A 15,232-nucleotide genomic window follows, 5' to 3' on the forward strand; every position below is an offset into this window, starting at 1 on the left:
ACATCTTATGGATGTCAAATTGATTTTTCATTAAGTGGAACCATCTCTTCCTCTTTTTCAGAGCCTCCAACAAGATTGATGCTATAGATGGCAGTGTTCTCCAAGACCTGCCTGCCTTGGAGTCTCTGGATCTCAGCATGAACAAACTGACAGAAATCAAGTTGGGGATCTTTGAGAATAACAGTGCCATGCAGCAACTGTGAGTAGCTTCTAAAAGAGATATCTTTCTTGCTTTCTTTCTATTTTATTTCTTATTACACTTCATTTCCAAACACCTCAATTAAAAGCAGTACAAGTGATGGTGACATATAAGGAGAAAGTTACTACACATGCGGAATGTGGTGGTTGCTTTCTGAGTGCTTTTCTAGTTATGATATTTTGCTGTGGGGAAATAAGTCTCATAATATTTCATGTCTCCCTTGGAAAAACACTCTCTGTTCTTACTCGCCTCCTCCCCCCCCCCCCCCCCCCCCCCCCCCTCCCACAAACCCTATCATTTGTCTGAAGGGAGGGACCCATAAGAGAATGTTAGTACAATACTTTTACACATTGATCAATCTGGTGTGGGGATTGGGTGGATAAAAACGTGTCAAAATCTTATGTTAATAATTGGAGGGGTCAGTGAAGTCATTGACTATTGATGATTGGATGAGGGCTTAGTGGAAATTCACTGAAGCGTATCAGAGGCGAGTTAAACCCTGGTATAGATTTCTTTAGGTGACTAAAATGTCGTGTTTTCAGAGAGGACTGTGAGGTTTTTTTGGGGCTTATTGCTTATCTGGTGTACAGATTATAGTGCATTCTAATTTTCCAAGATTTTTTTTCTACCTCTACAGTTCCTGTTCTTGGAATATTATCAGTAGGAGCTGTAAGTGCCTTTTTTTTGCACATAAAGTGATGTGACATTTTAGCACCTTTAGTATTTTGACAAGAGCTAAGAGAAAGCAGAAAGTATTGATCAAGATGGGGTTTGTGCGTTGGGTGGAGTGCTTGATGCAGCTTTTGAAAAATATATTGAACAACAATGATACAAGAATAATAAATACGTGCACATTTCTAGATAATTAAAGAGTGCAGCCATTCTGTATAGAATTCCCTCATACTCTTTGAAAAAGCTTTTTTTCTGTATATCTTGTAAATTTTTCACACCTGTGGGTTTTGATAAGTATTATGTCAGTGACTTTGTGTGGCAGTTTTGTGCCACTGTTCCCACTGAACTTGTATCAGGGACACAAACACATGAAATTCTATGATTAATTGATGGAAATCTAAATGAATTGAAAAGACGTGGAAACAACAACATCTGTTCTTTACATTTTGAACAATGGATCTAGTTGGTATTTTTTTAAAAAAAACTAGACTTTGATAAAAGTTCTTTTAATTGAATGTGTATTAAAAAACTTATTATTTATTTAGAGTGAACAGCAGATCAGTCTATTCACATTGAAGATCTATTTATGAGTTCATGAAAAAGGCATCCATTTTCTTTCTTTTTTATTCTCCAGAACATTAAACAACAACAAGATCAAGGTTTTGGAGGAGCATACGTTGGACAACTTAGCCAAACTGGAAGTTCTGAAGATCAGCAGAAATCGGTTGTCTGGGTTACCCAAAGATCTCTTCCGGCAGCTGAAAAAATTGAAATTTTTGTAAGTATTGCGCTCATCAACCTCTTTTTACACTCACTGAACAGGACGAATTGCGCAATTTATTTATTTATTTATTTATTTATTTATTTATTTATTTTTGATAAACAAATCCAAGGTGTCTGGTTGAAAACTGTAGAAAGTGATTCTTTATTTGATATTTGGGAGGAGTATTCTAAAAAAAAGATTTATGAATGAATAAAAATAAATTAATTAATAAAAGATTTTTCAATAGAAAAGAGGTATTGTAATAGAGTTATGGTGAGCCTGGCTACCAAAGCACTCTCTGCTACGCGCTGCAGGTGCTGCTTGTGTAACTAATTAAATCGTGAAAAAAACTTAGCGTACCAGGCTCCCTATTGTGACAGTTGACACGAGGTACGGAGGACACTCTCTAAACAATACCCCTTTTAACAACAGAAACTGCTGGATCTGGAAAACTCAGCGACAACTGATGTGGATCTCCCACTTCATACCAGCATCGACTGAGCAAAAATGTTTTTAACAATTATGAAAGATGTTTTGACGCATGAAGAAAGAAGCTCAAATGTTATACAAATGTTTTTTCAGTTAGTCTTTGTAACCTTTGAGACTGATAAATATTATTCCGGAGAGTATTATGCAATTTTTTTTAGTGTAAAGAAATGCGATTGTAAAAAAACATGCATAGAATCAATTATGACAGTTGTCCTATTGCGCAACAACATGACTTGTCAACGTCTGTGACAAAGTCTGAGGGTGCTTGGCCGAGTGACAAAATTACTAAATTGATTCACATGACAGTAATTGGATAGTGTGGCACTAGGGGCGGACTGTGGTGACAGGTGCTGTATTGGCTGTCATACAGGGTGGGGGTGGGGCTGGGGGGGGGGGGGCGGTAAGATAACCACAGAAAGGGCCATATCTTTTCTCTAGTCTCATCTCAGCATAATGTACCTTTTTGATAGGTCAACTAAATTTTTCATGTATTCAAATGTTTGGGCATGTGTGTGTAACAGTGCTTGGTTAAAAATAAGTACAGAACATTTATTTTAGAAATATATAATAAATAAGTTAAAGACTTTGTAAAAAAAAAACATTGCATGGTGTCATTGCATGTGTGACAGTTATATTCTGTATACACTGTAACAAGAAGCCCAAACATGAGGCAGTCGTGTTCACCCTCCACGCCACCATAATGGTGTGTTTGACATGGTGCTGGCCGCCATAATGGTGTGTTTGACATGGTGCTGGCGTTGTCAAAATTTTGGTGATGGATGGGACCCTGTGTTACCTCACAAAATAGATGATCATCCATGTTAATGGGCCCTGGTGCAGTACTGCCTGCCCTTGTCATGGATACTGTGTTAGATTTCAGTGTCCCAGGTTTTCCATGCATTGTAAAGAGGAAAAAAATAATGAGAAAGTTGCTTATTATGTGGAGAGTATATATATATATATATGTAGAAATGGCCACACATCGCATGATTCAAAAATATGACTGATTTTTTTAAAGAGTTTTTAAGGATACAGAAAAAGAGAAAGAGTTTGCAAGAGAGTTATAGGACAAATAAAACTTCTGGAAAAGATATTATATTTCAACATTTACATTTTGATCCCAAGTGAATAAATTGCAACAAAGGTAAATTGCCCCTCTCCCCCCACCCACCCACACACAAACACACACACACACACACACACACACACACACACACACACACACACTGACACTAATAGCCAGTTCTCTTCATCCAAACTCAACACATTTTAAGGTGTGAAAGTATCAACAAAGTAGACTTCTGTCAAAATATTGGGCTCTTAGTTGGCATTTTGTGTATATTTTTGGTAGGGAAGAGAGTTTGTGTGTCTTCTGCCTGGAAACAGTTTCATTCTAGTATTGTTTTAGCATGAAGTCATGACATCAGTCAATACATGCATCTGCCATGGGGATTTGGAAAGTCTTCGATAATCTCTTCAATTTTTAATTTGTCTGTGATTTTTTTTTTTTTTTGTAATGATTTTGACCACTTTGAATCATCCTGAGTTGTCCAAAATTTGGATCAGTTAATGTTAAACTATTAGATAAGTTCAATCTACATGAGTAGTTATGCACGATATTCTCATATTTTCTAGGGATCTCAGCCGCAATCGGTTCACAGAGATCAATGGTCTTGCCTTCAAAGGACTAGACAACCTAATTACGCTGAAGCTCAAGAAAAACCGGCTCAAGGCCATGGCGGATGGCGCGTTTTATGGACTGCATAATATACAAAATCTGTAAGTAATGTATTGTTTACTAGTATAGGAATTTCAGGGAAAATTTGTTTTGACATGTCCTGAAAATGAAGGCGTTTTAGAATTCATTTTTGTCACTATCTTTCAGTTTTTCCTTTTAAAAATGTCTTATTTACCCATGGGACCTAAACCTGAGACCTTTGAAACATCTTGTAAATGTTAAATAGTTTGTGACATTCAAGTTAAATGATAATTTGCAGAAAGACGCGTGTTGAAATTTAGGCTCATCTTGGTTAACAGACACATACATAGTTTCAGAAAGGGTTGATAGGTGATTGCTAATGTTTCTGCTGTTATAGTTTTTGTGGAGTGATGACTAAAAGCTGCAACAACGATTTCCTGGATTTTTGGCACATTTTAACTAAGTCATGACTTAAACCTCTGTATCGAAGTGAAATTTTTCTTATTTCTAAATTAGTTTATTCTGCTTTTAATTGTAACATTAAAATTTTTTGTCAGAAATTGTGTAAAAAATACTAAATGAATAAAGATATAAAATATGTACGTTATTTTTTGTTTTTGCTTTGTATTATACAGCTGTATTTTCTGATTTTCAGATATCTTGATGCCAATAACATCAGCGTGGTCACCAAGAAGTGGCTGTATGGGCTAAACAAAGTCCAGTTGCTGTAAGTTGACTTCTTCTATCACTTCTACAGAATATTTTATAATGTACACTGAGCAAAAATATGCCCCCCCCCCCACCCTCCCCAAAGTGAATTGTTTGTGTAATGTAATGGGTGACACCAAATCAACTGCTATTAATCTGTAGCACATTCAACAACCAAATTAATTTTTAAATATTTGAAATATTGCATTGAGGGTTTATATTTTTGCTCAGTATATTTAATGAGACACACAAATATCCCACATCCCTGAGTTTTTCCCGTGGAATCTTTTCACCTGATTACTGAAATGTTTGCCTCGCATTTTGATCAGTCCTACACATGGTTTACCCTTAAGAAGGCATTCCAGAGGTTTCTGTCTCTTCATAATTGAGTTTTCTGTTAAAAGTTTTAAGAAATTCAGGCATTATTTATCCTGCCTAGTTACCGTGGGTCCCTCCTGTAATGTATTGAGTTGAAGAGGTTGGTATAATCAGACAGGGGATGAGGCTTGTTAACTCAATACGAACAACATGTTCGAGAAATTTAAAGAGATGGCTTCCCAAACCGGAACCTCATGCCACTGGGTTAGGAATATATTGTGGAACAATTGATAAAATATGGATCAAAAGGTCGTTAATTCCTGCAGGCTGCAGATATCTTGGTGGAAAATATATTCCATCGGTGATGTTGCGTAGAGTGAGAAAAAGAATTGTTTGCTTGGACTTTTTTGGGGTTCTGGAAAAAAATCAGCAGATATAGATTTATTTTGCTGGTCCCTATTTTACTGGTGTGTTTTTCACCATGGTAGGGCAGGTGTAGGTTGAATTCTACAAATGAGTGATGTCTGCACCAGAGATGCATAGTGTTGAAAAATCCTGGATTTACTTCCAGATTGTAATTAATGGCTGCCATGCAGAGTGTTGGCATGGTCTAACACGAGAATGTTGGTATTTGGCAGTTAACATCACCTAAGCCATATTTAGATAATTAGACAACAAATCCTGGAATTAACACACATCATCTTGTGTCACGGCCCGGCAGCGAGAGAGGGGATGTTTACCAATATGTCCCATCACTCGGACTTCATTTACATTCACAACACATCCTGGGTAAGGGCTGATTTCGCAAGCTAAAATAAGCATGTGGGCCCGTTTTGGCGTTTGTTTCTGGAGCACGGTGTTGATCAGCCGGGTTGTTAGTCCACTTGTATAAACAATGCCGTGTTGGTTCTAGCCAGCTTTCTCACCAGGTTTTAAATCATTACTGTCTGCAACATGTGACCTCTAGTGGTGAGACTTGCGCAATCCCAACCTGCAATATCGTGATGATATTTAGCTCAAAAGAAGTGATGGGGAAGACCCAGCCGCCTTGTAAAAAAGGGCAAGCGTAAAGGCAAATGATGCAAGTCAATCCACATGGTTGATAACATTGATACTAGTGAAGGGGAGTTGATAGGGTCGGGGGGGGGGGAGCTGGGGGTTGTCTGGGAGCAGCTGTCTCTACAGGAGTACACAAGTTCTTGACCTTGAGGATCTGAACGAGATATCGAGCTCTTTTCAGTGCTGCTCCCTGCTGGTAGAGATATTGTTATCCTAGGCTGGCATTTTAGACTTGGGCCTTCATATAAAGAAGCTACTGCCTAAATTCACTGCCCCCCCCCCCCCCCCCCCCCCCCCCCCCTCCTCCTCCTTTGCCCCCTCTCTGAAGCAGTGATTAGAACTTGAGCTACAGGTGCCCTGGTTGCTGTTCTATTGTATAACCTGGCTGTTATTGATAACTGCTATAAAGTTTGTGGGGAAACAGTCTGATTATCACAAAGGCAAAGGGGACAGTGATCTAATGAGAGTTGCATACACACACTGGGTGAATACAGATATGGCCTTTGGTTTGTGAACATGATACGGCAGGAATTAGTCTACTTGTCTTAGGGTGCATTCCCAGAGATTTAGATCGATCCATAGATTTAGATTTAGATCGACCTAACTCCCTGGGGGTTCACGCTAAATTGCAATCAGTCAGTGCACCATAGTTAATTACCCCCTTACAGCTTTTAGTAGGCGGGACAGACACTTAAGCTGGCTAAGCTGATAGTAATCTAGTGAGACTCCTCACAGGGATAGATTGATCTAAAATCTATGGGAATGAGGTCTTAAACTCATCCTTAACAGATAACTGTAATGTTAAATATGCAAAAACTGCATTAAAAACATTGTTATATATATGTTAAGAAGTTTTCTGGATATTAATTGAATTTTGAATAAATTTTACATTATATAGTTTGGAAATTTTTGATGATTATGAAAAAGAAGTATATATTCATGTTTTATTTTTCCAGATCCCTGTCCCATAATGCCATATCAAACATCAGCAAAGGCTCATGGGAATGCTGCCCTATGTTACAACAGCTGTAAGTCCACTTCAACTTCAAAACATCAACTTTTTCTTCCACCTGATCAAAGAACTAAACTTTATAACTAAACATGGATTCATAAAAGAAGATTATGATAAAGAGCACCATAACAAGTCAAACTTTTTTCTGTATAGTATTTTCCCAGTAATATTGAAAATTATTCATGTAACAAGTTATTCAGGATAGTCATTAAGGTTATAATATCTGGCCTTGCAGTGACCTGTCCAGTAACAGACTGACCACAATCGTAGAGGACAGCACTTTCCACCTCCTGCCATTACTACGCGTTCTTACGTTGACCAATAACCAGATCTCGTACATTGCGGGAGGTGCCTTCAGGAGCATGGGCAATCTGGAAGTGTTGTAAGTATCTCAGGGTATTCATACAGCTATCAGCTATTGTGAATGTGAGATGGTATCTGAAGGGAATTGAATTAAGAAAAAATAATTATCAGAATCGCATAGGTTTCAGCCCATTCAGGCATGATTTCTGTTACTGCTGTAATTTAAATTGTTAATTTTTTATCGTGCCAGGTGTTCTTTGATAAGTAGATTATTTCAAAGGAAATGAATACACGTTTGAAAATGTAATCACCAAAATTTCGATTTTCAGAGAGTTGGCTGGCAATGAGATATCCTGGACTATTGACATGAATGCAGCATTTGAAGGTTTGACCAGTTTACTGCAGTTAGATCTAAACAATAATCACATCAAGTCCATCTCTACCACCTCCTTCAGCGGCCTGGTACAGCTGCGCCATCTACAGTTGGTTAACAACAACATCACCTCCATACAGGAAGATGCATTTGCTGATCTTGTGAGCTTGGAACAGATGTAAGTTTTCAATCATATTTGTTTGTGCGTGCGTGTGTGTGAGAGAGAGAGAGAGAGAGAGAGAGAGAGAGAGAGAGAGAGAGAGAGAGAGAGAGAGAGAGAAGAGCTCCACCATCATCTTTAGGTTAAACACTAAACAGATCAAATGTTTTGTCCATCCCTTCAAAATTTGAACTCTCAGAGTCTAAAAGATGATTAAAAAAACACAACTATCTCCTCAAAAACAATAGAAAAAATACAAACAGGAAAGTTCAAGGAGAACTTCATTGTTGGGCATAAACAGTGATTCTCTGTTTACAGTACTCCAAACGTAAAGTACATTGAGTCTTCAGGTCTTCTTTTTTATTTGGACAGTGATCAAGAAAGCAGTGTATTAAATAAGCAAGCCTGTTCTTCACCTCCACTGAGACAAGAGGTTACCAGACATAAGACTGAGTCATCTTAGCTTTAGAATTGTGAAAGGATGTTTGAATTGGCTGAAAATCTCTTTATCTTTATTTTTTTGTGATTCTCAGCCTGTAGAGCACCACCTATATTAAAATGTAATGATTATGAAAATATTTTGTAAAATGGCAATTCAATAAGAACAGTAACAAACAGATTTTTTTTTTTTTTTTTTTTTTAGATTAAAAAAACACAATCTCAGAAAAAGTTAATACTCTGAAAATTGTACTTAACAAGAAATTATCTCTTCTTGGTTAAATCTTATTTTAAGATTTATGTTACATGGAATTACATATGAGTTTATAAAAAATGAAAATCACAGACTGACGATCAGTCTGGTCTTACTTACAGTGGATTTAGTCACCGTATTCTGTGCCAAAAAATAAGGTAGGAGTCAAGGTGCTGAATGACAGCTTGGTTTATTTTTACTTTCAGTAAATTCAACACCAGCACACTCCTGTGTGACTGCCAGCTAAAATGGCTGCCAATATGGCTGCAGCAGAAGCAGTTTGAGGCGATGGTCAGTGCTCGATGTGGTCATCCAAGAACACTGCAGGGCTCCAGTATACTGGACGTGAGCCAGGAGGACTTTACTTGTAGTGAGTTGAAACTCCCCAACTTCACTTCTTGGTTTTTGATCCTTCACTTAATAAAAGTCTGAAAAAAAATTAATATTTTTTGGCATTTGTTCTTTCACAACTTTAGATCTGAAAAAAATTCAAACTTCTTTTTTTAATTAAAAAAAAATTTACAACATAAAAGATCTGTGAAAGGTTTGTATTCCAATTGATGATTGAAGCAATTTCTGTATAGATCTATATTAAAAAATAGATGTTGTATATTTTAGCTGACTTTCCAAAGCCAGTGATGGTGACTGAGCCAACAGCAGTCATTGCACTGAAAGGCAACAACATGAGCTTGTCTTGTGCTGTACAGAGCAGCAGTGACTCTCCCATGAAGGCAGAGTGGAGGAAGAATAGTGTGGTGAGTAGCACTTTTATGCATAATTTTCAAAAATAAAATTCTCTTTGTAATAAGATTGTGAGTTTAAATGTTTAAGTATTTTAAAGGATTTATTTATTAATTATTTATTTACTTAATTTTACTTGTGTTTTTGACTGTATTAGGATAATACTAAGACTATCACTGATATTTTACAATTTCATAATTTGCATTTTCTTTTTCAGCCAATGCATAATGCAAATGTAGAGAACTTTGCATCGCTGAGGAACGACAACGTGATCAAGTTGACATCCATCCTCCACTTGACGCATGTCCAGGATGTGGACTCGGGCAGCTACCAGTGCATTGTTACCAACCAGTTTGGATCTGTCTTCTCCAAGAAGGCCAGAGTTAATGTATATGGTAGGTTTCAGCATGTGTTTTGGATTGGAGCTAGTAACTATTATTTGACATATGTATTGTATATATGCTTAGTTTGGGAGGAGGGAAGAATTCATTGAGCTTGTGAATGGTTGATTTTCAAAAAGGTTAATCATTTTGGCCAATGAGAAGTGATTTATTTTTTTAACATCTTAACATGGAGACAATGAAAAAACCTATTTCACCATATAAGCATATAGTTGTCTCTATGTGTTGTGCCTAAGATTGAAACTGGGATATCTGTATTGATTGAAATTTGTCTGAGATCTCAGGACGTGAGTGACAGTGGGTGTTTTTGTTTGTGTGTCTTGGAGACATACTCTGTTATTCGTATCCAGTCTGTGTGTAACAATTGGAGCAGACGGCAGACAGACATTATCAATACAGTTCAATAGGGGTCAGCACTCCCAAGATAAGCCACACAGACTTTGAGGGGTTTGCTGTGAAGTTTTGCTCTGTGTGTGCCTAGATAAATAACTTACTACCTTTATCTGCTACAATTACTTCCCCCGATACTGCCTGGTGCACCTGTATGCAGGGGTTGTGTAATAGTCTCTTTTTCTCTTCCAATTGAGGTCGAAGAAGGTTTAGAATTGTTACGCATTTTCACACTTTGCTGCCTTCCTGTTATTGATTTTCTAGTGATTATTTAGTGGCTCCATTCATCTGTACTGGTGTCAGTGTCAGTGGGTATTAGCTCGGCTAATGTGGCCACAAAAGATGTCTGGTTTATTACCAGCTGTGAGAGAGGAGAAGCACAGTGGGGACAGGAGCCTGTCTTCTCAGCCAGGGGCAGGAGTTGAGGCCCTGTGAGGGGGGGGGGGGGGAGTTGTTAATTTACCTGTTTGGATATTGTGAGACTTGGGACTAATATATAGTAATGTGGAGTAATGTAGAGTGATGAATGCTGTTTGTTTTGTCAATGAAAGATGATGTCCAAGCAAGGTGTTTCATTATGGAATTTATTGTTATTGACTGACCTTGTGCCCATCCCTTTAACAGGAAATAATAAGACCAAAATGCTTCCTGCTGCAGAAACTGATACATGGGATTTTGTCCACTAACTTGAACAAAATAAAGATAATTTTAAGAAAATATAATAGATTGCTTCTTAACAGAAAATGAAAAACCATTTCACTGCATTAATGTGTCTTATTTGATCCAGTCTACCTGGAATCTATTCATTTCTATTCATTTTCTGAAATCTATTTTTTTACATGTGAAATTTAAAAACTATGTAATTGTCCCCATATTTATACAAAAGACACTGAAGAAACTGCTTAATTTTTTCCAGTCTATCCGGTGTTCACTAAGACCCCCCTCGATGTGTCCGTTAAGGCGGGAAAAACAGCCAGACTGGAGTGTGCAGCACACGGAGAGCCACAACCAGAGGTCTTCTGGCAGAAAGATGGGGGCGAGGACTTCCCAGCTGCACGTGAACGGCGCATGATGTTTGCTAGAGAGGACGACGTGTTCTTTATCTTAAAAGTGAGCAGTTTGGACCAAGGGTTGTACAGTTGCATGGCCAGGAATGGAGCCGGAACTATCATCGCTAATGCCACGCTGACAGTGTTTGGTGGGTAGAGTTCGGTATTCAAATCTCTCTAACCATGTTTTTTTGTGAATTAAATTCAGCTCTGGACTTAATTTGTTATTAGTTACACCATTTTTTGATTTGTCATTAGTTACACCATTTTTTGATTAATCTAGGTCTAATTTGTTCATTCTTACATTTGCCTGAAGTGTTATTCTTGAAGTTAGAGTATAGCACCTACACAGAAGTTTGGGTGTATTTGGAGAACTGTAAGATTATAAGTTGTAATTCCTCTTCAGAAAACCCGTCTTTTGTCAAACCAATGGAGGACAAGCAGACTAAGGTTGGGGAGACCACTGTCCTGGAATGCCTGGCTGCAGGGAGTCCCAAACCCAAACTGACCTGGCTCAAGAACGATAAACCGCTGGGGGTGACGGAACGCCATTTCTTTACAGCCAACGACCAGTTACTGGTCATTGTCCAGACACGGCCAGAGGATGCCGGGAGGTATACGTGTGAGATGTCCAACACTCTGGGGATGGAGAGAGGGACGTCCCAGCTGACTGTTATCAATTTGGAGTCCCCCTCACCTGGAAACAATGGCGGTGGATTGGATGACGAGTCCACAACGACAGGGATTATAATAATAGCTGTGGTGTGCTGCGTGGTGGGAACGTCCTTGGTCTGGGTGATTATTATTTATCAGACCAGGAAGAGGAGTGACACATACAGCAGTACACCTACAGGTGAGAACATGTGATATGATATTCCTTTATTGTTTTATTAGATGAAGTTGTCTGTTCAGTTCTTTATCAGTATTAGGGGAAGTCACAAAAAACTTTCATTGCGAAAGTCTGAATGCACTATATTTCATTAAATTAAACTTTTTATATATTTCATATTTCATATATTTCATAAGAATAAATTCTCCTTAATATATAAAGCTCTAGGTTTTTACTAGTTCAGCAATATTTCAGTGTCACAAAAATGAGGCTTTAGGAATGCTAATGCTGCTTTTGTTGCATAACACAGCTGTTGAAATTTTTTTGCTGGATCTTTAATGAAATATTGTAATTTCTACAGATGAGACAACTTTACCCGGTGACTTGACGCCATATAATCCATCAGATGAGGAACGGGAAAGCTCAAAGTCAGACCAGTTTCTGGAGTATCAGGGACATGTGTTACCCATGTTCCAGTCACACCCCCGGTACGCCAAGGCGGAGTGTGGGCGCTCGGCAGCCATCTTCCCAAGTGATGTGGAGGATGACGATCTAAAACAGTCAGTGCCGCTGACTTGTGATGAACACCAGCCGGCTGCAGAGTCAGGTTTGTGCTAAGATGATTTTAAAAAATTTAAACTCTTTTTTACATCTTCAGAATTGTTAAAAGTTGTGAAGATAATTGTACCACCAGCGTTAGCGCTGGCGGTACACATGGTTTTAGTCCCGTCCGGTCCGTTCCGCCGGCTCCTGCGGCTCCGCCGCCATGTTACCGTTACCGCTTCTCCTCCTAGACGGTAAGGGCCCCCATACCCATCTCTTGGATTTAGGTCACCTATAATCTCAACTCGTTCCACGTAAAATTTGGGCTTTGTCGGTATTGGGGTCTAGGTGTGGCACTCATTGCAATGCACCCTTGTCCAAAAATGGCAAAATTAAATGCTAATTATCTACCCTACGGAAGGAATTATGGGAAAAATTTCTACAGACAGCTTTCCAAAAGTCATATGTGTAGATTTCAAATATGCCCTTGGATTTGACCTTTGACCTTTATTTCAAGGTCAAACGGGCAAAAATTTTCAAAAAAATGAATTTTTTTACGAAAAAAAATTTATTTGCCCTGTTATTCAGACACCACACAGACTTAACCAATAATATTATTGGAAAATGTTACCCTTCAGGTCATCTTTCATCTGTGTGAATTTGGGGTCAATCGGTGCATTTTCACGGGTGTAGCGGCCATAAGATACCGAAACTGAAAACTGTCTCTAATTCGGGAACCGTTAATGCTAGAGACCCATTCTTTTTTGCATTTTGTAGAGCATATAAAGCCCAACACTGGAGGTGGTCTCCGTTTTTTTGTATTCCATACGGTTTTCGAGTTACGCTGTATCAAAAAGTACATATTGGTGGTGAAAGCAAAAAGTGCAGTACGGTAATGGATAATAAATTTTGAACTCCGGAAAAATAAAACATAAGGCTTGGCAAAGCAGACAACTTGTGGTCAAAAATGACATTATTTCATCAAATTTGAACTTCTGGAACTTCAGAGCACCTCCCATTTCAAGAATTTTGACCAAAATGACCTTTTCTTTATTTTAATTAATTTTTTCTGTAGGAAATTTATGGCACATTAAGGTAACTCCGAAATTATAACATTTAGTCCCTTATATCTCCAAAACTGGAAGAGATAGGTCCATAGTTACTATTGAAGTTGAATAGGAAGTCATATACTGGCAATCTTACTGTGACCTTGAAATTGACCTTTGACCTACTTTTCACCATGAATTGAACTTTGCAAATTTTGCTTCCCTTTTATCTCCAAAACTGGCAGAGATAGGTCCATAGTTACTATTGAAGTTGAATAGGAAGTCATATACTGGCAATCTAAATGTGACCTTAAAATTGACCTTTGACCTACTTTTCACCATGAACTGAACTTTGCAAATTTTGCCTCCCTTTTATCTCCAAAACTGGCAGAGATAGGTCCATAGTTTCTATTGAACTTGAATAGGAAGTCATATACTGGCAATCTAAATGTGACCTTAAAATTGACCTTTGACCTACTTTTCACCATGAACTGAACTCTGCTAATTTCTTTCTCTTTTAACTCCAAACCTGGCAGAGATAGCTCCATAGTTACTATTGAAGTTGAATAGGAAGTCATATACTGGCAATCTAAATGTGACCTTAAAATTGACCTTTGACCTACTTTTCACCATGAACTGAACTTTGCAAATTTTGCCTCCCTTTTATCTCCAAAACTGGCAGAGATAGGTCCATAGTTTCTATTGAACTTGAATATGAAGTCATATACTGGCAAGCTAAATGTGACCTTAAAATTGACCTTTGACCTACTTTTCACCATGAACTGAACTTTGGAAATTTTGCTTCTCTTTTATCTCCAAAACTGGCAGAGATAGGTCCATAGTTACTATTGAAGTTGAATAGGAAGTCATATACTGGCAATCTAAATGTGACCTTAAAATTGACCTTTGACCTACTTTTCACCATGAACTGAACTCTGCTAATTTCTTTCTCTTTTAACTCCAAACCTGGCAGAGATAGGTCCATAGTTACTATTGAAGTTGAATAGGAAGTCATATACTGGCAATCTAAATGTGACCTTGAAATTGACCTTTGACCTACCATACGATGAACTTAACTTTGATTGTACTATTGAAGTTGAATAGGAAGTCATATACTGGCAATCTTACTGTGACCTTGAAATTGACCTTTGACCTACTTTTCACCATAAATTGAACTTTGCAAATTTTGCTTCCCTTTTATCTCCAAAACTGGCAGAGATAGGTCCATAGTTACTATTGAAGTTGAATTAGAAGTCATATACTAAATGTGACCTTGAAATTGACCTTTGACCTACTTTTCATCATGAACTGAACTTTGCAAATTTTGCTTCCCTTTTATCTCCAAAGTTACGCTGTATCAAAAAGTACATTTTGGTGGTTAAAGCAAAATGTGCAGTACGGTAATGGATAATAAATTTTGAACTCCGGAAAAATAAAACATAAGGCTTGGCAAAGCAGACAACTTGTGGTCAAAAATGACATTATTTCATCAAATTTGAACTTCTGGAACTTCAGAGCACCTCCCATTTCAAGAATTTTGACCAAAATGACCTTTTCTTTATTTTAATTAATTTTTTCTGTAGGAAATTTATGGCACATTAAGGTTACTCCGAAATTATAACATTTCGTCCCTTATATCTCCAAAACTGGAAGAGATAGGTCCATAGTTACTATTGAAGTTGAATAGGAAGTCATATACTGGCAATCTTACTGTGACCTTGAAATTGACCTTTGACCTACTTTTCACCATGAATTGAACTTTGCAAATTTTGCTTCCCTTTTATCTC

At 37.8% G+C, this 15,232-nt stretch overlaps 1 protein-coding gene across 3 annotated transcripts in view; it reads left to right on the forward strand.

Moving 5' to 3' along the window:
• Window positions 1–15,232, forward strand: part of LOC106169476 (uncharacterized) — a 38,860-nt gene that overhangs the window by 17,753 nt on the left and 5,875 nt on the right. For all 3 annotated transcript variants that reach the window (XM_087014821.1, XM_087014822.1, XM_087014823.1), the window contains exons 5-17: window positions 62–199; window positions 1,506–1,649; window positions 3,759–3,902; window positions 4,478–4,549; window positions 6,864–6,935; window positions 7,155–7,301; window positions 7,552–7,773; window positions 8,653–8,816; window positions 9,065–9,201; window positions 9,405–9,582; window positions 10,895–11,176; window positions 11,434–11,880; window positions 12,218–12,463. In XM_087014821.1, the coding sequence (XP_086870947.1) occupies window positions 62–199; window positions 1,506–1,649; window positions 3,759–3,902; window positions 4,478–4,549; window positions 6,864–6,935; window positions 7,155–7,301; window positions 7,552–7,773; window positions 8,653–8,816; window positions 9,065–9,201; window positions 9,405–9,582; window positions 10,895–11,176; window positions 11,434–11,880; window positions 12,218–12,463 (2,393 nt within the window). The remainder of the gene's footprint in view (window positions 1–61; window positions 200–1,505; window positions 1,650–3,758; window positions 3,903–4,477; window positions 4,550–6,863; window positions 6,936–7,154; window positions 7,302–7,551; window positions 7,774–8,652; window positions 8,817–9,064; window positions 9,202–9,404; window positions 9,583–10,894; window positions 11,177–11,433; window positions 11,881–12,217; window positions 12,464–15,232) is intronic.

Source organism: Lingula anatina, chromosome 6, assembly GCF_051362555.1.
Source record: "Lingula anatina isolate TDL-2025a chromosome 6, LinAna3.0, whole genome shotgun sequence".
NCBI lineage: Eukaryota > Metazoa > Brachiopoda > Lingulata > Lingulida > Lingulidae > Lingula > Lingula anatina.